We start from the raw sequence: 21,919 nt of genomic DNA, 5'->3' as shown, positions 1-21,919 counted from the left end.
CGAGTTGCAACAGTAGTCGTGAAAAACAGAGGTGACAAGAACGGAAGGTAGCACTCACAACAACAGTATTAGTAGTAGGAGCATTAAAGAGGCACCCATGCTCAATGGCAGTGGACAGATCGACATTAATTGTCGATGCCAACCCCGGTACGGCAATTTCCATGCCTTCCATGTGGACTGTATTTATTTCTTGTTAAAGAGATCACTCGTCTCGGAAAAAATTAAAATCGATGAGGAGGAAGGAGGGAAATAAAAAGGAAGAAACTTGGCGGTGGCAATGACGAACACAAGAGAAAAAACTCTAAAGTCTCCATTCTTTAACAGTTAGCGCTAAATATTTCTAACTTGGTGGTGGCAATGACGAGCTTCTCCGTCATGAAGCTTCAGAATACAAGAGAAAACATGGTTTTTATTCAAAATTCAAATCCACGACCATCTGCAATGTGAACTCCTACTCCTCCTCCCATTTTTTCTCAATCGAAAGCACCTTTCTGTTTCTACAATTCAAGCTCCAATCTGAGCTTCCACTACATATTTAAAGTTTGTTCATTCAAATGAGAGAATCACCACCGCTGGTTCAATGGTGATAGAGGTACACGGGTCCCGCTCCCGGGTTGCGATGCCATAAGTTCTCTGTGACAAAAGGGTATTTTAAGGATTGTTAAAAAATATATCAGTCACGTGATGCTACATGTGAATGGTTTATGATGAAGAATTAACGGTAGGGGAGGTTTTAGACATTTATCATAAATAATAGGGATACTTTAAAATAATATGTAAATAGTAAGGATAAAATTAAGGGTTTTCAGATAAAGGCAACTTTTTGCCCTGAATATTAATAAAAGATAATATTTTTATAAAATAACCAAAATAAAATAAGATAAAATTTTTTGAAAAATATCAAGAAAGGGCAATGATACTGTTCATTGTCTTCCTCTGCCCTTCATTCTTTGCTTTCTCAGTCACTCGCACTCAGAAACCCAAACAAAAAAGAGAACAGAAACACAGTGACAATGCCATTTCTTTCTGTCTCGCTCTCTCAGTCTCTCGCCGTCGCAACTTCTTTCTGTCTCTGTGTCCTACCTCGACGATCTCTACCAGTACAGGGATGCCACCTTCATCGACCAAAGCGATTTTCGCATCCTATACAGAAACACAGTGACAATGCCTTTTCCTGCGAGAACCACCGCTAATGCATTGACCAACTCGGACTTTGATCTCCTTCACCGAACACAACGAATAAAGAGCCATTAATGCGTCCTTTTTTCTGCGAGAACCTCCATTCTCCAATAGGTATACTAGAAGTGGGACGATGCCATTTCCCGTGAGAACCACTGTTAATGCATCCTTCACCGAGGTGTGTCAAATCCTATGTATTCGGATGAATATAGAGGCAGAGGAAGGCGATGAACAGTATCATTGCCCTTCCTTGATATTTTCCAAAAAAAATAAAGTTACCTTATTTTTGTTATTTTATAAAATTATTATCTTTCATTGATATTCAGGGCAAAAAGTTGCCCTTATCTACTAGCTAAACCACAATGATAGTTTAAAAATTTTACCCATTTAAAATGGATTAACTTTGGCTGTTGAGGGCCAACAGCATAGGCTATTGACACAGTTGGACAGTTCACCTATTCACACCCATGCTTTTGTTTTTAGTCAAAATAAATTAAGATATAATTATTAATTTACCCATTTTCATGGTAATGTGGCATTCTCAGAAATTCTCTCAATAACATAGCCTGTTGCCCTTAACATCTCAAAAAAAAACCTTTGATGACGTTTGGGGTAAACTATACTTTTTGACCCCTTTTTACTAGTTTAATATTAGAAACCTAACCAAAATTGATGAGTTCATGCTTTAAAAGACTTTAAAATCCCTAATTTACCTAAGGATGATGTTGCATTAAGGGAAATTATAAGAAATAAAACGTAAAACAAAAAAAATAGTGGAAAATGACAAAAACAAAATAGAAAAATAATAAAAATAATTGAAAACAAATTTAAAATTGAAACAACTAAAATAAAGTAGTGAAACAAAAGTAGAAGAAAACTATAAAAAAAAATAAAAAACAAAACATAAAGGGTTGAGTTTTTGTAAATTGAATTAAATATTTCCTAAGGTTTTCAAGTAGACTTAAATGCACCTTGTGGCCATTAGATATAACAGAATTTAACTGAAATACTTTTTTACCCTTCACCATTCTTCGAATTTTCAAAGAAAACCAGAAAGACCCAAACTCCAATGACCGCCACCTAACGGGCCAAACCAAAAGCAATGTCTTCTCCACCATTGTCCCCTCTGTTAGTGCTGCTATTCACCCAGAAATAGAACATAACCACCTACACCTACATGGCTACATTCCTCTCTCTCCCTCTTCCGATGATCGTTCATTCTTCACACATATTTGAACAACATACCGTTCATGCTATTTAATTCATCCAATTAAAGATTGTGTTTGTTTACCTTGCATTAATTACGTGTCAGTAATGAGCATTAAAAAAATAATGAAAGCACTTGGCTAGCTGCTTGAGATGGCAGTTAAACGATGGACTTGGTTCATTTGATCATTGATTTTGTTCTTGACTTCTATATCAAACGATGGACTATGCTATTGTGTACAGGTTGTGCAGTTAAAAGTTACTTAAAACTTTGGCAATTGAACGTTCTCAACTAGGGGGTGTGAATCTACAGGTGGCCACGAGCCGAGTTTTTTTATAAGCTATTTGAATTCTGTTAATGTAAAGCTCGATTCAGTTCGATCTAAATCGAGCTTTGAAACAAGTTCGAGCTTAATATTAATATATAGGTCCGTTTGCTAATGGAATTAAGCTCGAGCCTAATAAAGCTCGGTTCATAAGGCTCGCAAGTTTAATCGAGCTTTTACATATACATACATACGCACATACATACATACATAGGGATGCAAATGGATCGGATCGGATTTGAAGTAGGGTATATTCGATTTCGATCCGACATTGTTCATTACAAATCCAATCCAATCCGAAGATCCGATCGGATCTGATAGGCAAGGATCTGAATTTGAATTCGATCGGGAAGTCGGGTATTCGAATCTAATCCAATTTGATTTGTTTTCTTTAAAAATTAATAAATTATTAAAATAAAAATAAAATATACCAATTTAAATAAAGAAAAACAAAAAATGCAAGTATTTTTTTAATTATTTTCATCATATATATACATGTTTTTATACAAAATAAATAATATAACAAATTTACAAAAATATAATATAAATAATATATTTATAAATAAATAAATAAATAACATATATATGTATTATATATATTTATATAAAAATATATATAACATATATATTGGATCAGATCTTCTCAGATTGGATAGGGGGTGATTCGAATCTGAATCCAATCCGAATATCCAAATAAGGGTGATCCAAATTAAACCAAATAGGATCGGATCATGATTTGATCCATTTGCACCCCTACACACATATATATAATATAAAAATATTATACATAATAAAAAGTATTATATAATATATATATATATATATATATATATATAATAATAATAATAACTAATTTTTATAAAACTTTTGGCTCACAGTCAAGCTCGAGCCTAATAGTTTGTTGGCAAGTCAAGATTGAGTAGCCAGATGTTCAACTCTGCTCAGCTCGAATCCACTCTTAAATGTGATCGATGTGCTATAATACAAATTATATTGTGTGGACAAACAAAACTTCTTGGAGTTGAGAAACAGAGCAAGAAAGGAGGCATATTCTTTTAAAGGGGCCAATGTTTACAAAGGGTAAAATAGGAATTTTAGAAATTAAAAGAAGTTAATGAAACGACATATAACGTTTTATCAAATGGGGATATGTTTAAGTCGAGTGGGATCAGACCACAAGGTACATTTTAGTCTATTTGAGAAACTAAGGGAATACGTAAGTGAATTCGAAAAAAACTCTAGGGTTTGTTTAAGTCTTTTACTCAAATATACATTAATATAAATAAAATGAAAAATAATATACAACAACCATATGAGTAATAGGAAATTGAAAAGACAAGAGAAAAAATAATAACAAACAAAAAAATGTTTTTTGATCAGTAATAAACAAGAAATGTTCAAGAAATAATACTAATAACAATGAAAAGTTAATAGGAAATGATAAGGGTAAACCTGTAAATTTAGCTCTCCACCATATACTCAAGTTAACGGAAGGGGTCAGTACGTATGTTTTACCCAAACATCAGGGGAGGTTTAAGTATTGGTCAGAAACTTCAAGGGGTATAAATAATTTACCCTTAGAAAAGACTTTCCATCGATAGAAATTCTCTTGATACTTCGAACCTTGCTCTTGAAGACCAAAACTGTACTATTTTATGCCCATCCACGTTGTACCAATGTATCAGATTGATGTGCTATATCATGATTGGATTTGTATTATTCTCTTGAGGGAGGATTTGAACAATTTGGGGGTAGTCTTGGTAGTGATGTAATGAGGACATAGTCACATTGTTTCAGCTATTGATTAAGGGCGTGCCCAGTAAGCTTACTACACCAAACCATCCTGTTGGTTGGATTTATTATATACAAACATTTTGTACTGCTTTTTGTGTTGTGAAAATCAATTTTATAAGAAACACCATTCAGACATTTACCGGGATAGAATTGTAAAAGCAGGCCTTGATTTATATGCAAGCCTACTGTTGGGGGAATTTCATTTTAGCGCTTTCCCTCAAAGGGTAGGCATTTATTCACTGTTTTGTTGATGTGGTGCCTAATGGCATATAGTGGATAGTGACGCTTAAGTGTCAATAAACGGGTTTATTATTAGTTTTTTCAGTTTTACAAACAAATCAAATACAAACGCTTAGCGAATAAATGCCCCCATGGTTCCAAACACATATTTATAATAAATAGTAATAAACAAATCTTTAGAATTCTGATGAATTTCCCATAAAGAGTGTCCCACACATGCCCCACAAGGTCACACACATCCCAACCGTGAATTGGAAACATCTCCATATGACAACTACAGAATATGTTCAGTTGTTCACAAATCACAATGCATACTGAGATGCATTGTTTTGAAAACCAAACCAGACAGGATGGTTAAACCATTTGACCCAGGAACCGGTTGTGTTTCTGGGTCCAGTTTTGGACAGGGCCGCTTTTTTAAAGAAAACATTGAATTGGTCAGAAAACCACTGACCCGGACAATCGAACTGAGAAACCATTCAATTTGGGCAGTGGTTTCAAATTTAATTAAAGTTTATTTATTTTTTATGATTATTATAATAAAAAAAAAAAGAGAATGAGAGATGGAGGGACTGAGACAATCTTAGATCTGAGATCAGAGAAAGAGAGCCATTGCTGTTGCCATCGCTGTCGCCATCATCATCACCGGTGAATGTCGCCGCCGCAATCAACGCCGGTGAATGTCACCACCGCTACCTCCTCCTCCATATTCTTCTTTTTTTCTTTCCCTCCTTTTCTTTCCTTTTTTCTTTCTTTTCCTTTTTTTCCTTTCTTTCTTGTTTTCTCAGCCCACAGCCTCCTATCTCTTTTTTCTTATAAAGGAAGAGATGTGTATATGTCTGTCTATCTAATACTCTAATCTAGGGGTCGAACCACTTGAACCGTTCTACTCAGACGGTTGAGCCTCGGACCCAAAAACTGATGATCAGAACAATTCCATTTCTTGGTCGTTTTTTAAAACCTTGCTGACATGTACAAGTGGGATGCATTCAGTGTGGAGCCGATCTCAAACTCTTTTAACGCTTTATGCCCAACCGATTTTCTTCCCAATTTCCAATGTTTTTATCAAATACAAACGCAACATCTGTACAACACCATGGTAGCAAACACAACCCAAGTACAATCTACTGCCCGTCCAATAGGAATTTGTAGCTCTAGCATGTACAAACCATAATTACAGCAGCACTTGCTATTTGGAAATAGCTTAGGCTGCGTTTGGTTTGAAGGAAAAAGTAGGGAAAGGAAAGGAAAGGTGGAGAAACCTTTACAAACGTTGTACGAGTTTCCCTACCTTTCCCTTCCTTTCCCGTTTTTTTCCTTCAAAACAAGCATAGCCTTAATAAATTGCAGTTGTATGAGATATTGAGATCAACCTTAGTTCTTCGGTCTTCGGTTAGAGAAAAAAATGAATGCAGATGAAGAAACTCAAGGAAACATGTGAAATGCTAAATTATAATACGTTCTGGTACTCTTGAAGTCTCAAATGGTGTCAGGAAGAATTTGGCAAACACCTCCCTCGGTATGGCACTTGAACAGAAAACTTGAGTACATCTCGTACTTCTTCCACAATTCAAAAGCAAATTATAGAACAAAAAATATGAACAGAGGCTTTCTTCTAGAATGTAATTTCCGCCATTAAATATTTTTCTTATTAGTTCGTTTAGTTCTCATATTACTGGCAGTAATGAGATGGTACTCAGATGGAAGCATTTCACTCAGCTTGCCAAACCTTGCACCATAAAAGTGCCAAAGCTCTGACCTGCTCAAAAAAAGGTACCCACTATTAATCTGGAAAAGGTAGAAAATCAATCACGAAATGAGGATGAGAAGAAAGAAGAAACTCAATAACTTTTTCATGACCTACCAGTATGCTAAGAACTGGAATGGTGCGTACCCACCATAGATCTTTTCAACATCTCTATGAACACTTTGAATGGTGGATTGTCTTGCATGGACCTGCACAAATAATGTCAAAAGTACGAAGTACAATTGTTATAAGAAACCATAACAGGGAAGAAACAAAACAAACCTGTTTTAAATGTCTAATAGTTTCACTATCAACTGGAATCATTTCATAAAATCCCATGCACATTAGGACATTGGCACAAGTGAAAGGACCAAATCCATCTATTTCCCTAAACTTATTGAAAAGCATAGCATAGAGAGATGAGCTTTCTCCATTGCAATCCTCTTCAAGTTCTCTTAGTTGAAGTTTGCCTTGCACAATACTCTGGGCAAGTTTCAGTATGCGACTTGCACGATAGCCAAGATTGCAACGTTTTGCCAAAAGGGCTTCATTAAGGCCTGCAATTTCTCTTGGGTTAGGAAAATTTCCAATTTTACCGTTAGTACCAGATACTTTATCTTCTGAAAACTGCAGATCCAAAGCTGGATTAGCATCAACTTTAACTTTGGTACACTGTTTATTATAGCAGCAACGCTCTTGTGACTCATCTCCCTCCAAAGGTGAGGCCAAGGTTGCACCTATTTTCTCTTTCAATTGTAGACATTGAGCTGGATGATCAGAATTGGTCTTCCCATACACATCTTCTTCCAACTCATTTTCAGCCTTCTTAAATTTGCTATCTAAATTTAAGGAGATTTTGTGCACTGCACTCCTTTTCTTTGAGTCTCTCCCTATGGGTGTCTTGGGAAAAAAATCCTCATATTTGGCTTTTGAACACCTTGAATCTAGAGAACTTCCTTGGGAATCTGAGCATCCTAATGAATCACACTTTAGATCTGATTGAAGCTCACAGAGTGCTTTTGCCATAGCCAAAGTCCTCGGCCACCTGTAAGAGGAAGTAAACTTTTAATGTAAAGTAGAAAGGCTGAATTTGGAAACTCCTTAAACATCTGAAACATCTTATGTCATAGCTTGTTCAGAAATTGTCTACTGCTCACTTACATTGTGAGCTCCTTAACATTTTGGTTAGGTGGAGTCCATGGTGTCAGGGTTGTCATATTTGTTGCTATGCCCCCAAGAATGTGTTGGACAGTGTATGCCCTCAGAGTCCAGTATTCTTGTATACTGCTTTTATTATTGAATAAAATTAGTTTATTATGCATTTTGTGTGCATAATGGGTGGGCAGGATGCAGGTTGAGAACCAATCCACACATATTGATGGATCCACTAACCCATTTGCCACCCATGTTTGTTGATGTTAATTGGTCACAACCCACCCAGACCCTGACCTACCCAATGACCACTAATCCAAAATTCGAGTGCGAAAAAAAAAAACCATAGAAATATTTTGACTAGAAACACAAAAACTGATAAAAAGTTCAAAAAGATATTTTTCAAATAAAAAATAATAAAAGGATAACACAGAAAATTGCAAAAAAGTAAAAAAATGCAGGAAATTGCAGAAAATAACAGAACTATAAAAAATGTAAAATTTGCAAATAAAGAACAAAAACAATACAGGAAAATGGTTTTATGAGTGCAAGATCTTTAGAGTGAACTCTCTTCCAAGCTACTTTCCTCTATCCACTTGCCATATCAATGTGAAGCCCATATAGATGTTTGTTTGCTGCTCCTCTTCCAGCCTACCTTGCTTTTTCCCTTTTCACTTCTTGGCTTCTACATGTTACCACACAAGGCATCCAAGACGGGCAACCTTTCTCTATTTATACCCACACACCAAAGACCTGAAACTCCATTTCATTCGACCTAAGTTCTTTGCCATTCATTGCAGGCAGCTAGTGGCAAAAAGGGGTGAGCAGTTGTACGAACAAAGCATAGACATTTTTTTTAATTAATTTTTTCTCACTAGTCCCCCCACATCCCCCCCCCCCCAAATATTCCCCTCTCCTGGGTTTTCTCCCCTAACCACTCTCCCTCCTCTCTTTTCCCCTGAATTTTTCTCTTCCTGTTTTACTTTTCCTCTTTCCCACAAGCTCTTTCCTTCTATGGACCAAATCCCATCTCAAGGGCATCTAAACCTAAAATCTGTAGCATGAACAACCAACATCGAAAACCTAGCTAGAGTCTTTAGTTTCAAGGTTCCTAGCATCACTGTTATATGTTTAGTCTTGGACAAGGAAACGTTCTCCTCTCCATAAACTTTGTTCTTATCAGAACTTTGGATCATGATTTAGATGGACCATTATGCTCACAGGTTACTAAGGAGATGGAGATCTTCATTCAGGCAAACTAAGTGGAGAAGAGTGATTAAGATGGAGAAGAAGAGAATCCTTCTCGAGAAAGAGAAGTCTGAAGATTAGGGAAGATAAAAGAGCAATGATTGTCATGGAGAAGGAAGCGCTGAGCTGGTTCAAGAGCTTTGTGGATGGATTAATCTTCACTTAGAGAACACAATGTTGGAGGAATGAGTTGGCAAGAGGTGGCAAAAAATTCCTGGTAGAAAACAGGTGGAACAAAAATGGTTGGGTTGGAGAGAGTCCCCATAGTAATAGGTTCCCTACTATTTATTCACCATCAGAAAACAAAAGGAGAGTGATCTCTTCAGTTTTTATTGATAATTCTTGGGACCTAGGTCTTAGGAGAGGTCTAAGGGAGTCGGAAACGACAGTGGTGGATGAATTAGTTATCCTTTTAGGATCAACCTATCTGGATCAATCCTGTTTGGACAGTAGAATTTGGAAACCTTCCCCATTTGGTGTATTCACTTATTCCTCCTTCTTTTATGCCCTCATTCAGTCAACAAACCCTGAAAGAAACTTTCCTTCAAAGGAGGTTTGGTGTCGGCAGTGATTTAAAAGGCGTGCCTAGGTACACAGGCAAGGCGCATTTTAGGGTAGGTGCCTCGCCCAAGTCCTAGGCACAGTCCTTTCAAAAGAAGCACGCCTGGTGTGCCTAGACCTTGCGCCTCAGCCCAGGCGTGTGCCTTTTGAAAATTTGACCCCCTATTTGATAATGTTGTCCATTCATTCATCCTAATAAAATATCTTCTTAAAAAACAATTAAAACTATAAAATCATTATTTTTTATGTGAAAACTAAGAACTTAAGACCCTAACATGGACTTTTTTGGGCTTGCCTCGAGGGGCGTGACACAAAGGTGGCTCATAGAATTAGGAATGTAATATGCCACATTAGCTACTTGAAGTAATGTAATTGAGAAAAAAAGAGATTATGCGTTTTATACGCTTGAAAATGCTTTATATGTTTGATTTTATTTTTAAATTCTCATTCGAATATTCTTTACATGTTATGTTTATGTATTTTAATTTTAGATAATAAGTTTTTTAAAACATTTATTTTAAATTTTAAGTTTATATTTTTTATGTTTTATAATTTTTTATTTTTTGGCTTTTCTTTAATTTTTTGGCTTTCTTTTTATTTTTTTAAATTTTTAGCTTTTTTTATTTTTGTGCCTTGCTTAAAAAGGCGTGCGTCTCACTTTGCACCTTGCACCTCAAGCGCAAATTAACTGTTGTGCCTTGCGCTTTTAAAACATTGGGTGTTGGTTTGTACCTCAAAAAATTCGGGCTTTTTGTTGGGAGGTGGTTCCCAAAAAAAATCAATACTCTAGATATGTTGCAAAGAAAATGGCCAAATTTTTGTCTGTCACCTCATGTTTGTAGCCTTTGCTTGGGTTCTAGTGAGGCAATCACACACCTATTAATTTCTTGTCCATTTGTGTGCTTTCTTTGGACCTAGTTCTCTTCTATCTTTGGTTGCAAGTGGACAATTCCCTCAAACATGGTAAGCCTTTTTGACCCAAGCTCTTTTAGGCAACTAAAGAGCTGTGGAAGTGTAATGTGGAGGGCCAATCTGGGAAGAAAGAAACAATAGGATCTTCAAAGGAGTTAAGAAATCCAAGGAGGAAACTGTAAAAGGAATAACCATTATGACTATCAATGGTTGAAAACTTTGGATTTATTTAAAGACTTCTCAGCTGAGGACATTTAAAAGAATTGGGGAGTGGTGGCATCTACAACCTCCATAAAACCTACTATGTAGGAGTTGTGGTCCCCACCAACACAACAAAGAATGAAATTGAACTTTGATGGAAGCTCTAGGGGTAACCCTGGCCCTTCAAGTATATGGGGAGTATTTAGAGATGAAAATAGCAGAATTATGGCTATGTTTTCAGGGCCAATAGGAGTGGGGGACTCATTTAGAGTGGAGGTGATGGCCTTGCTTCAAAGTGTAAGATATGCCAAACAATTGGGGTTACACCAAGTTGAGATTGAGGGAGACTCTAAATTGTTAATTGATTGGCTACAATCATGTAAGTTGGGAGCCGGGATTTATAGACAACCCATAAGGGAAATCCTCAATATAACAAGGGAGATTGGTGCAACTAATTTGTTTACTTTAAGGGAAACAAAAACAGAGCTGGAAGTTACTAGATGCAGCTTTGGAAGATGCTACATTAGAGAGAGAGGAGACAGTGAAAACAGAACAGACTATCTCAGAGAAAGAAAAAAGAGGAGTATCTAAGCAAGGTGGATGTCTGAATGCTACTTTAGATGAAAAAGAGCTAAATGATAAAGTTGGGAATATAGTGTTAAACAAGGGACTGTGAGGGAAAGTATGTTCTAGGCAATTTTGTAATAAAGATTACTAGGGACTCAACACCTGGTTAGGGGTGGACAGTTGTACTTAATTTTGTATTAATGAAGTAACCATTTCCAATAAACAATGAAATGGTTGGTTCATTACATTGATTGAGTTTTTGGGGAAAGGAAGCAACTAATTTGTGTACTTGAAGAGAAACAAAAACAGAGCTGGAAGTTACTAAGTGCAGCTTTGGAAGACGCTACATTAGAGAGAGAGGAGACTGTGAAAACAGAACAAACTATCTCAGAGAATGAAAAAAGAGGAGTATCTAAGCAAGGTGGAAGTCTGAATGCTACTTTAGATGAAAAAGAGCTAAATGATCAAGTTGGGAATATAGTGTACTCTCTACTGAAACTTGTTCAAAAGTAATGTGGGAAGGCTTAATCAAGTTGTTTGGGAATGCTGTGAATGCGGAAATCCTTGCAGTCTTATAGACAGTGGAGCTTGCTAGAGAGTAGGGTTTCGGCAGATTGCTAGTTGAAGGTGACTCTCAATTGGTAATTGGGTGGCTAAGGAAACCAGAGAAAGCGCCTTGGTCATTTAGGGGGATTTGCAAAGATTTAAATGGCTAACCACAAGCATTGAAGTAAGGTTGAAGATTGGCGAATGGGGTGGCAGATTGTTTAGCTAAGCAAGGGGTACACAAGAATCAGTTATTTGGGCACAGTTTTTTTTTTTTTTTTTTTTTGATATATGAGTTATTTGGGCACAATTGTGATTTGCTTTTCACTCCTTGAGGCTGCAGCTCGCGCCTCTTTGGTGGTAGTTTTCACCTTGTACCTTTCTCTTGTTATTCTTTAATTTCAAATCAAATTTATTGATTAAAAATAAAATAAAATTTTATATCTTATCAAAAAAAGAGGAAGGTAGTAGGTAGTGAAAGTAAAAGGTGGAGTGAAGGTAGTAGCAGGAAGTATTCGAAGTGCTGGTGGAGAAGCTTCAGTTAAAACAAAAGGTCTTCCTTATTCTGTTTGATGAGCAAAGTACAATCCTTGATGTAGGGGATTCCCAACTGGTTGCGAGGTCCTTAAACACAAAACTTGGTTAGGTTCTGGTAAAAACTGGTCACCCTCTTATAATAAGAAGGCTCTCCCACAGAGTACATTCACGATTAAACTCCTAGGGCAACTGTTCAACCTTTGGCAGGAAAATTTCTTCCACAAAGTTGCAGTGATCTGCAGTGGAGTCTTGGAGTTGTTTTCCATGCAAGATCTTTGAGCAACTAAAATCAAGGTGGTTGGTGCAAGAGCAGAGAATATCTCCCGAGTAGTGGAAATATTTGCAGATGATAACTGGAGAACAACCTGGAGAACAAAGTTGCAGTGATCTTCTCCAATCTGCATCTGAACCCTCACAATAGTCACTGTCTTTCTCTTTCTCAATCTCTTCTGTTATTTGCTTCTCTGTTCTTTCTTTCTTCCTTCACCTTTCCAAATTCTGTTTTCAGCAACAGAACCTTAACAGTAGCCATCTCACCCACTCTCTTTTCCTCTCCTATTGTTCCCCTCTCTTTTCCCCCATCTTCCTCTGTTTCAACTGACTAAATAAGAGAGGTCAGTCAGTTTCCATCTTCTATTTCTTTCTTCTTCTTATCACTCTCTCTCTCTAGTCTCTTCCCGCATCCTTCTTCCCATTTTTTTCTCCCTCCTTCATTCCTCCTTTACAGCAGCTACAAGGCAAGGACCACTGAAACAGACTAGACACTTTTTTTCTCCTGTCCCTCCTCTTCTTATCTTTTATCCTCTCCTATTGTTGCAGCTGAATAGTTCACAGTCAGCACCGTGGTCCCCATCATTAATTTCTGGTCATGTATCTTGCTCAACTTAACAAAACTGACTTGGAATTAAGCTGCTGTGTTCGTCTCTGCAACTGAATCAAGTTACATCAGAATACGAATATAGAAGGCCCTCGTCTTCAGCACTGCTATTTGCCAACAGCACACATTCCTTCAAGAGAAACCACAAAAGTATTTGCTATAGCTGAATCTAGGAATTGGTCACCAGCCCGAAGGATCGAAAATTCAGTTTTGGCCAGAATTCCAGGAGATACATCACAGGTTGAATAGGAAGGTAATTTAGGGCCCTCAAAAAGGTATATCTTCTCCATTTGGATTTTGGATTAATTCTTATAAAGTTCAGATCTGCACCAGTATTAAGTTGAGAACAGCAGTAGAAAGAGGTTAGAAGAGATAGAAGAGAGAAGAAGAGGAAAATAGAGGAGAAGAAAAGACTGGTTCGAGCAAGACAGAAAAGTCACCTCTCTCTAGTCATCCAGGTTATATTTATAGTTTTCTATAATAAAACATCTGTTGTGTCCCTACTTTAAGTATGGGGCACATTACTTAACTTAAACATTACACCTTACACTAAACATAAATAAAAAGACTAAACTGCCCCTATACAGTCGACACTAACAGTCCCCCTCAAGCTGGTGAGTATATATCATATAGTCCCAGCTTGCTACATACATAATCCACTCTTCCCCGACTCAACCCTTTGGTGAACAAGTCTTTCCATTGACTTTCTGTGTTAACATATGCAATACTTATCACTCTACAAAGTACCTTCTCTCTCACAAAGTGGCAATCAACTTCTATATGTTTTGCTCTCTCATGAAAACCTGGATTAGAAGAGATGTGGAATGCAGCTTGATTGTCACAACAAAGTTTCATAAGAGTTGTCAATCGAGTACCCCATCTCCTGTAGGAGGTTTCTCAACCATGGCTCTATATTTAGTTTTTGCACTGCTTCTTGCCACCACTGTCTACTTCTTACTCTTCCATGTCACCAAATTACCCCTAAGAAAGGTACAATAACCTGTAGTGGACCTTCTGTCAGATACAGAACCAGCCCAATCAGCATCGGTGTATCCCTCTATTTCATGATTTCCTCCACTCTTGTATAACAAGCCACAACTAGGAGCTCCCTTCAAATACCGTACAATCCTTAGAACTGCATCCCAATGTGGAACCTGAGGATTTTGCATAAACCGACTTACCACACTAACTGCAAATGAAATAGTTGGCCGAGTAATGGTTAGGTAGTTTAGCTTACCTACCAACCTCCTATACCTTCCGGGATCTTCAAACTCCTCACCCACATCACTACTCAACTTGGTATTTGATTCCATAGGTGTTTCAACCGGTTTGGCACCTAACAATCTTGTCTCCTCCAATAAATCAAGAAACATACTTCCTCTGACACAGATTAATACCATGCTTAGACCTTTCTACTTCTATCCCCAAGAAATATTGTAATTTACCAAGGTCCTTCATTTGGAAGTGCTCCCACAGAAAAGTCTTCAACCTATCAATCCCCAATCTGTTGTTGTCGGTAATAACAATGTCATGTACATATACCTCCAGTAAAATCTTCCCAACATGTGAATCATAGATAAATACTGAGTGATCAACCTGGCACAGTTTCATGCCAAACTTCTTTATCACTTCATTGAATCTACCAAACAATGCACAGGTGGGTCCATAGTAGCAGGTTGCAGCACCTCGACCGGCCAAAACTCAGTCCTTGAGCTGATCCACAAAGAGGAGAACCCGCAAAAACGGCCACGGGTTAAAGAGGTCATCTACTTCACTAAGGATGATGCATGACGCCCTCGTAGTCAAACTTGTTATCCATGACTTCGAGGTAAAGCAAATTCTTGTGCACTATGGCAGCTTGGCAAACACCTTGTTCTTGGAGGCCTTTGAGCAGATGGAGTTGTTGAAGAAAGACCTTATTCCGGCCGACGTATCCCTGGTTGGCTTCAATGAAGGGGTGGTGCTACCTCTCAAGAGGATAAACTTGTCAATGACAATGGGTTCTGCACCAAACAAGGTTCACTTTAATCATGACTTTCTCGTAGTGGCAACCTCCTCTCCCTACAACACGATCTTGGGCCGTCCTATCTTGCACACATTGAGAGCAATGGTATCCACTTACTACCTGGCAATGAAATTCCCCACCGACTACAGAGTGGAAATAGTGCACAAAGATCAACTAGAGTCGTGCATGTGCTACATGGCGGCCTTGAAAGGCAAAGGAAAGTAGGTCGTAGAGGTAGACTTGGAGCCGCCTCCGAAAAATAACAAAGAAAGAACTCGCCCCATGGAGGATACTATCCTAGTGCCAGTCTCAGATACCAAAGGAAAGCAGGTCGTAGATGTAGACCTAGAGCGGCCTTGGTACTTGACTACAAGAACCACTGTTCTTTGAGCTGGTAATTTTTTTAATTTCTAATTTAGATGTTTTTTCTTTGTCAGCTGCGGACATGCCCAACATAGACCCCTCTGTCATAACTCATAAACTAGAGGTGGTCAGCTCGGTATTAATCCAAGAGGTGGACAGAGTGCAGGGACTTGTCTATTACACAAGTAAAGTCTTGCATGCTGCCGAGACTAGATACCCTAACATCGAAAAGCTAGCCTTCTCCTTTGTTTTAATAGCTCGCAAGTTGCACCCCTACTTCTAGGCCCATATGATCGTCATCTTCACCAATAAGCCTCTGAGGCAAGTGTTCCAAAAGCCTGAGGTATCAAGAAGGTTGACGAAGTTGGCAATCGAGCTTAGTGAATACGAGATTCAGTTTGAGTCTCACCCAACAATAAAGGCCTAGGTCCTGGTTGATTTTGTCATGGAGTGCACATTCAACTCGCCAACCCCTGAAATTGGAGAACCTGTGACCACCTTGGAAGCATCAACCAGTGTAGCACCTGTCCCAACCTGGGATGAAGAGCCCTGGATCCTCCATGTGGACGGTTCGTCCAATCAAAGAGGAAGCGAGGCCAGACTGATCCTCCTCGGACCAAGTGAGGTCAAGTTAGAGTACTCTCTCTAATTCGCGTTCTGAGCATGGACAATGAAGCGGAGTACAAAGTTGAGCAACTCGAAGAGAATAAGCCGAAGACCGAATCTAAGACAATAAACTTGGATACTAAGAATGAACCGAAAGAGGTGTTGATTGGGTAGACTTATCTTATGAGTAGAGAGTAGTTTTGATACGATTATTGTACGAATACAACGACATTTTTGCCTAGTCCTACAAAGATATGTCTGGTTTAGATACAGACTTCATAGTTCACAAGATTCCCACTTATCCTGATGCGAGGCCTGTCAAATAGAAGCTCTGCAAGCTTAACCCAAAGTGGTCACTTTAGATGCAAGAGTGAGTTAAGAAGCAGTTTGAAGCAGGGTTCATAGAGGTAGCCACTTATCTAAAGTGGCTTGCCAATGTTGTTCCAATGCCAAAGAATGGAAAGGTCCGGATGTGTGTTGATTTTCGGGATGGATTTTCAGCATATAATCGAATAAAGATGAATGAAGTAGATAAGGAGAAGACTACTTTTATTACACCTTGGGGAGTCTTTTGTTACAAGGAGATGCCTTTTGGGTTGAAAAATGTCCAGGCAACTTATCAACGAGCTATGACCACTTTGTTCCATGGCATGATCCACATAGGGGTGGAGGTTTATGTAGATGATATGATAACAAAGTCCAAAAGAGCAGAGGGCCATCTACGGGATCTCCGCAAATTGTTCGAGTCATTTGCCTAGTGGAGTCGCCAATCTGTGAACATTAGAAAAAAGTGGCAACTCACTTCATGGTTGAGTAGATGGAGTTGCCACTCATCAAAGAGCATAATGGGGAGTGCTGGCCATTCCGGTTTTCCCGACGTTCATGCAGTGAACTACCGGTTTTCCCGATGTTCACAGTAGTGTTTATAAAATCCTTGCCAAACTGCTAGCTCTAAGGTTAAGGAAAGTGATGAGTTCTCTAATATGCAAGTACCAGAGTGCTTTTATTCATAATAAGCATATCCAAGAAATGTGTTGATTGCAAATGAGCTTATTGACTCAAGCAAAGAAGTGGGAAGCAGGGGGTAGTTATAAAGGTTGATTTAGAGAAGACATATGACCAAGTAAACTGGGCCTTCTTGGATTACATTATGAATAGAATGAACTTTGGGCAAAGATGGAAGAATTGGATCAAAGCGTTGAAGAATTGGGGTTACACAAAACTTGGAGAAGAAGCTTTGAGGCATATCTAAAGACGTTGTCTTTAGAACGTTATTTGGCCTCACTTAGTTTTACTGAGTTTGTTGTTGGCTTACTGGAAAATTCATTCCCAAGATACAACAGAGCCTTGGGTGAAAAGCTACAACCAGCAAAGTTGAAGATTCTATGAGGAACACTTTTGTGAGACAGTAGCAGATCAGAATGAGAAAAACAAGTGTTTTTGTTGTGAGAAGTGAGTGAAAACTTGTGTAAAAATTGGCTTAGTTTACATCCTTTTATAAGTTCTGGAGGGTCACCACAAAGAGAGGTGTGTTCGTCTGAAGAGGTCCTTTGTACAATCACCAATTCAAATTTTGTGACTGTTCACAGAACATTAATGGTTAATGACCGTTATCATTTGAATGATGTCTCTTGATCACACCCAATCAAGTCATGAGACTCATGACCATTTGAAACTTCTTGATTTTAGACACAGAAAGACACTCCTTCAATGTCATCCACCTCCTTCTCCCCTTTCTAGTCTATTGCTCCCTCCAGCCAAGCCAACCAAATTCACATTTCCCTTTTCCCTCTCTTCTTCCCTCATTTAAAACTCTCCCTTTTGCCTCTTGCATAAAAGAATTAACTTTTTGCACAATCTGAAAACAACAAAAGAGGTTCTTGGATGACACTGCTCACCACCTCCATCACCACGAACTAAGATTCCTCAATCAACAAGCAAATGGGCACCACAGGAATAACTTTATCGAGTTTATGATCACTGATATGGTATCACATCTCTCAACCAGATAGCCTCCTGTGTCCTGTCCCAACACCAACATCCTTATTAGCTTCACCAAAATTCTCAATAGATTGACAACTAACCTAAAAAACCATGCCCTAAATTTGCCACTGTCACCTCTGAGTTACACCTTGCAAATGCCTTACTCAACTCTCGTCTCAGCCTCCCCTGTCAACATTCATGCAATCAACCTCTGGAGTAGTGTCGAACATTTCCTTCTCCAACTCTTTGTCTCTATAGATGAAACTTGTCGAAGACTAGCCATGGTTTCCCCTGTTTTTACATGAGATATCTTCAGCAAACAAGCCCTTCAAAACCCCTCTCTCATTTCGCAACCTGAATTGAGAAAGCCCATCATCATTTCTAAGACCATTCAGTTTGGCCAACACCTTACCTGATCCAGCTTCCCCACCACTATTTAGCCTAACGAAAGTGGGCCTGCCCCGCCCAACCATGTCATTAACATGTTGAGAAAGTAGAAACATTTGTGGATCCCTTATAATTAGATCGAACTGGCCCAACACCCCTGGCCTTATTTAACTGGTTTGATCCACAAATGCAAACTCTGTGGTTTACCTAACTTCTCACAACCCTTCATCTCCTAACATTAAACATTGAACAATAAGAAATTCTATTGCTGTTTGTTCCCAATCATAAACTTAGTCTTTGATCACACACTCCATCTAAATACGTTTTTTGTACACCCAGTAGTTAGAGTTACTTTGTTATATCTAGGCGTATTCTAAAATTCAAGATAGAAGTACTCAATTCTTTTGTGGATAATCACCTATATACATGTATGAATGCTGAATTCAGCAGACATAAATTTCTTTACTTGACATACATTTAATTTATTCTTTTTAAGTATCATTTTCTGAACTCAATGGCCACAAATCTTTTCAGAATCATCTAAGTGAATACCTATATTTAAAATTTCTGCATATTTCCCTCAAGACCTTTATAATTCCTTGTTTTATTCCCCTTTATTTATCTCGGACCTGATTTGAATTTCAGAATTTCAATCCACATATTCATTTATTTTATACTTTTTTATCAATATTCATTTATTTAATACTTGACTTTGAATTAGTAGTGAAGTTCTACAATTCACAAAGTTTTAGGTCTATATCAATTGCAAAATTTCAAGTCTTTATTGTTCATTTTGGACTTGACCTATCATTAAACTAGAGTAAGTGCTGTTGCCATTACCCATTATTTTTATTTAAATATTTATTCCTTATTTTGTAATTTCATTTCATTAGTGAATTTTTATTGAGATTTTACCTTGTTATTTTGATCTCTGTGAAATTCATTTTGTGACTCCATCCCTGCAGTGAGTTACTTTTGTTACTTAACTTTCTGTTATATCTTTGTTTCTATTACCATCATAGATTTCTGTAATTTCAAGTTTGATTGAGAATAAATCCTCTGCAATATCATATGGGTCCTAATGAGTTGAAAACAAACTTCTTGAATTTGCTGGTATAAACTCAACTTTTTGGGTATTAGGCTCTACCCAATGATTTATAAAGGCTTGGACTTACTTGTTATCATCCCATCATGACTCATGACAGCCACTCAAATGTCTGTAAGCTCAGTTTGGAAGGAGTACAAATACAAATATGTAGAGGACAAAACCTTGTATTTTGTATACTGTACATATTTGCATTTGCACTCTTTCCAAACTGACCCTAAAAATCAATAAATTCCTTTATGTCTTTGTACTCTTAACACAACCAATGAAACAATCAAATCAAAGGCATGTCTATCGAATGCCCAAAGAATACTATGACATAAACTAGTTCTAATTCTCATCAGAAAACCTGCACTAGTGTGTGGAGAAATAGAAAGGAAAAGAGTGAGAGAGAGAGAGAGAGAGGAGAGACTGACTGGCAGTTACAGAGGAGAATGCACTTGACCATATCTTCGAACAGGGTCGGGGAGCGAAAAACTCGGCCAAAACCCCTTTCCTTGGCTTCATGGTGGATCTTGTGAAACTCCCTTATATTCCTTTCATCACTGTCCGACAATCGCAGCATTCGGGTTACCTGAGCCTGAAATTAACAATCACACGCTAATAAACTGAATGAAGAGAAAGAAGAGCAAACACTGAAAGTAGGTAGATGGTTGAGTACCAGCAGAACTCGTTGATCATCGGGAGAGAGGAAAGCGGTGCCGAGAACGCGGACATGGAGAGAAGGGGAATTGGGGGGATGGGAGATGCGGACAAGGATTGAAGTGGTTTCATCAGAGAGTCGCAAGGGGCGTTGGAAGGTCTTAGTCGATGGGTCCCACTGGTTCGGTGCCATCATGAACAGCCCATGGCTGCAGACGGCATTCTCCAGACTGAAGGTCGAAACCGATTCCCCAAGCGGCAGAGTGAGCAAACACGACAACGACGGTGACACCTCCAGTTCTTGTTGCCGGTGGCCATCTCTTCTGTCGTCGGACTTCTCCGTAGAATGCTCCATTCTTGCTTATTCAGCAAGGGAAGGCGAGTCTGAACTCTGAGAAGAGTGTAGACAGTGAAGAGACGGAGATAACCGTTGACAGACTGCAGTGTATACTTTTAAAACTTTTCATGTTCCCAAAGGAAAAACCGAGGAAATTAACCCTCGCTGTTGATTTGTCGTGATTTGTTTGATGCCCCACCAAATCCTACAACGGTTGCAGAGATTGTCCAACTTCAATGGAAGGGGGAGAGCTCGCATCGTCTGTTCCGCTAGGGACAATACTCATTTTTTTAAATAAAAAACTGAAAGAAAAAAAAAGCATTTTTCGATAAATCATCTCTATTTGGGGAAAATCTATGATATACCAATCAACATTCAACTTTTTGTTTGGGTGAATACGGGTTATCCCAGATAACCAGTTTTAAAAATAACTATTTAAATCACATTTCAAAAAAATGTCACCTTCCCCCTTTTCTCTTTATCTCCAAATTCCAACTCCATGCCCTGCGTTATGCCAACCTTATTATCAAGAAGCAATCGAGTCCCGCTACAGAGAGAGACAACCTTTATTGCTGATGGAAAATGGCTTCCCAGCTGCAATCGAGTCCATTGTCATCTTCAAGAGACCATACAACCTTCGCTGGTAGAAGGTAATAATTAATTAATTAAGCTCTTTAAATACTTATTATTCTCCACATTTATAGACTGTAGTCTATAGGAGATGAGAGGTGTATTTTTCTGCATTTTGTTATTGACCAGATTCCTTTTTTGTAGGATTCTGCCATCAAAGAAGAGTTCCACAATGCACATATCCGTGGGCAATTGCCGAGGTGGTGAAGTAGCTGAATTGTAGCACTAGAGATTGAGTTAGTTTTTTATTCATGGGTGAGTTCATGAGGGTAAGATCAGTTTCTTCTGTTCACATTGCTATAACTACTAATTCGTATAATACAGCATCGTACTGGTAATAATGGTCTTTCTTGGTAGAACTCTAACTCCAACATAACAAATCGTAACAAAACAAAATATGAAAATCTCTCTAGCTGGTAACAAATTCAGAAATATGTCCAACCCAGAAGAAAATACAACTCAATTACTTTTTACCGACTGACCAAGTGTTTCAGCTTCTTTGTTAGCATTCAGTTCCTCTGAAAATACAACTCAATTACTAGTTCCCTGTATGTGCTTATTTTCAACTTCTCAAAACATTTTTTCACTTAATTTGGTAGCCATGTTATCTAGGAAGAATGATAAACAATATTTATGTTTTGGGGGTTTTAATATTGTTGCACCAGTGCTTTACAATTCTTGCCTTGTCATGCTAAATCTTAGATGTCTTGGCATGTTAGTAGAGGTTAAGCGCTATAAGGATGACAAGATTATTTTGAAACAGTATGC

General features: G+C 38.1%; 1 protein-coding gene across 2 annotated transcripts; it reads right to left on the bottom strand.

Annotated features, from left to right (window-relative positions):
* Positions 1–6,170: 6,170 nt before the first annotated feature.
* On the bottom strand, positions 6,171–21,192 carry LOC148853046 (uncharacterized). 2 transcript variants are annotated; one of them, XM_088943255.1, is made up of 6 exons: positions 20,984–21,192; positions 20,204–20,823; positions 19,959–20,122; positions 6,775–7,537; positions 6,610–6,701; positions 6,171–6,504 (listed from the first exon to the last, which is right to left on the bottom strand). In XM_088943255.1, exons 2-6 carry the CDS (start codon positions 20,537–20,539, stop codon positions 6,381–6,383), a joined length of 1,479 nt encoding a protein of 492 aa, XP_088799381.1. In that variant the 5' UTR covers positions 20,540–20,823; positions 20,984–21,192; the 3' UTR covers positions 6,171–6,380. The 2 variants fall into 2 exon arrangements, with proteins under 2 accessions (XP_088799381.1, XP_088799382.1); XM_088943256.1 differs by having other exon boundaries at positions 20,204–21,017.
* Between the last annotated feature and the right edge of the window lie 727 nt (positions 21,193–21,919).

Source organism: Nelumbo lutea, chromosome 5 (assembly GCF_056320005.1).
Source record: "Nelumbo lutea isolate HS-2025 chromosome 5, American lotus-T2T, whole genome shotgun sequence".
NCBI lineage: Eukaryota > Viridiplantae > Streptophyta > Magnoliopsida > Proteales > Nelumbonaceae > Nelumbo > Nelumbo lutea.
This window is presented reverse-complemented; position numbering and strand designations above follow the sequence as displayed.

Excerpts from the sequence above, each read along its gene's own strand:
- LOC148853046 (XM_088943255.1), bottom strand. The coding sequence starts at position 20,539 with ATGGAGCATTCTACGGAGAAGTCCGACGACAGAAGAGATGGCCACCGG. Across the intron at positions 20,123-20,203 it reads ATGATCAACGAGTTCTGCTG|GCTCAGGTAACCCGAATGCT; the intron begins GTACTCAACCAT and ends TGTTAATTTCAG. Across the intron at positions 6,505-6,609 it reads TTCCAGTTCTTAGCATACTG|GTCAGAGCTTTGGCACTTTT; the intron begins GTAGGTCATGAA and ends TTTTTTGAGCAG.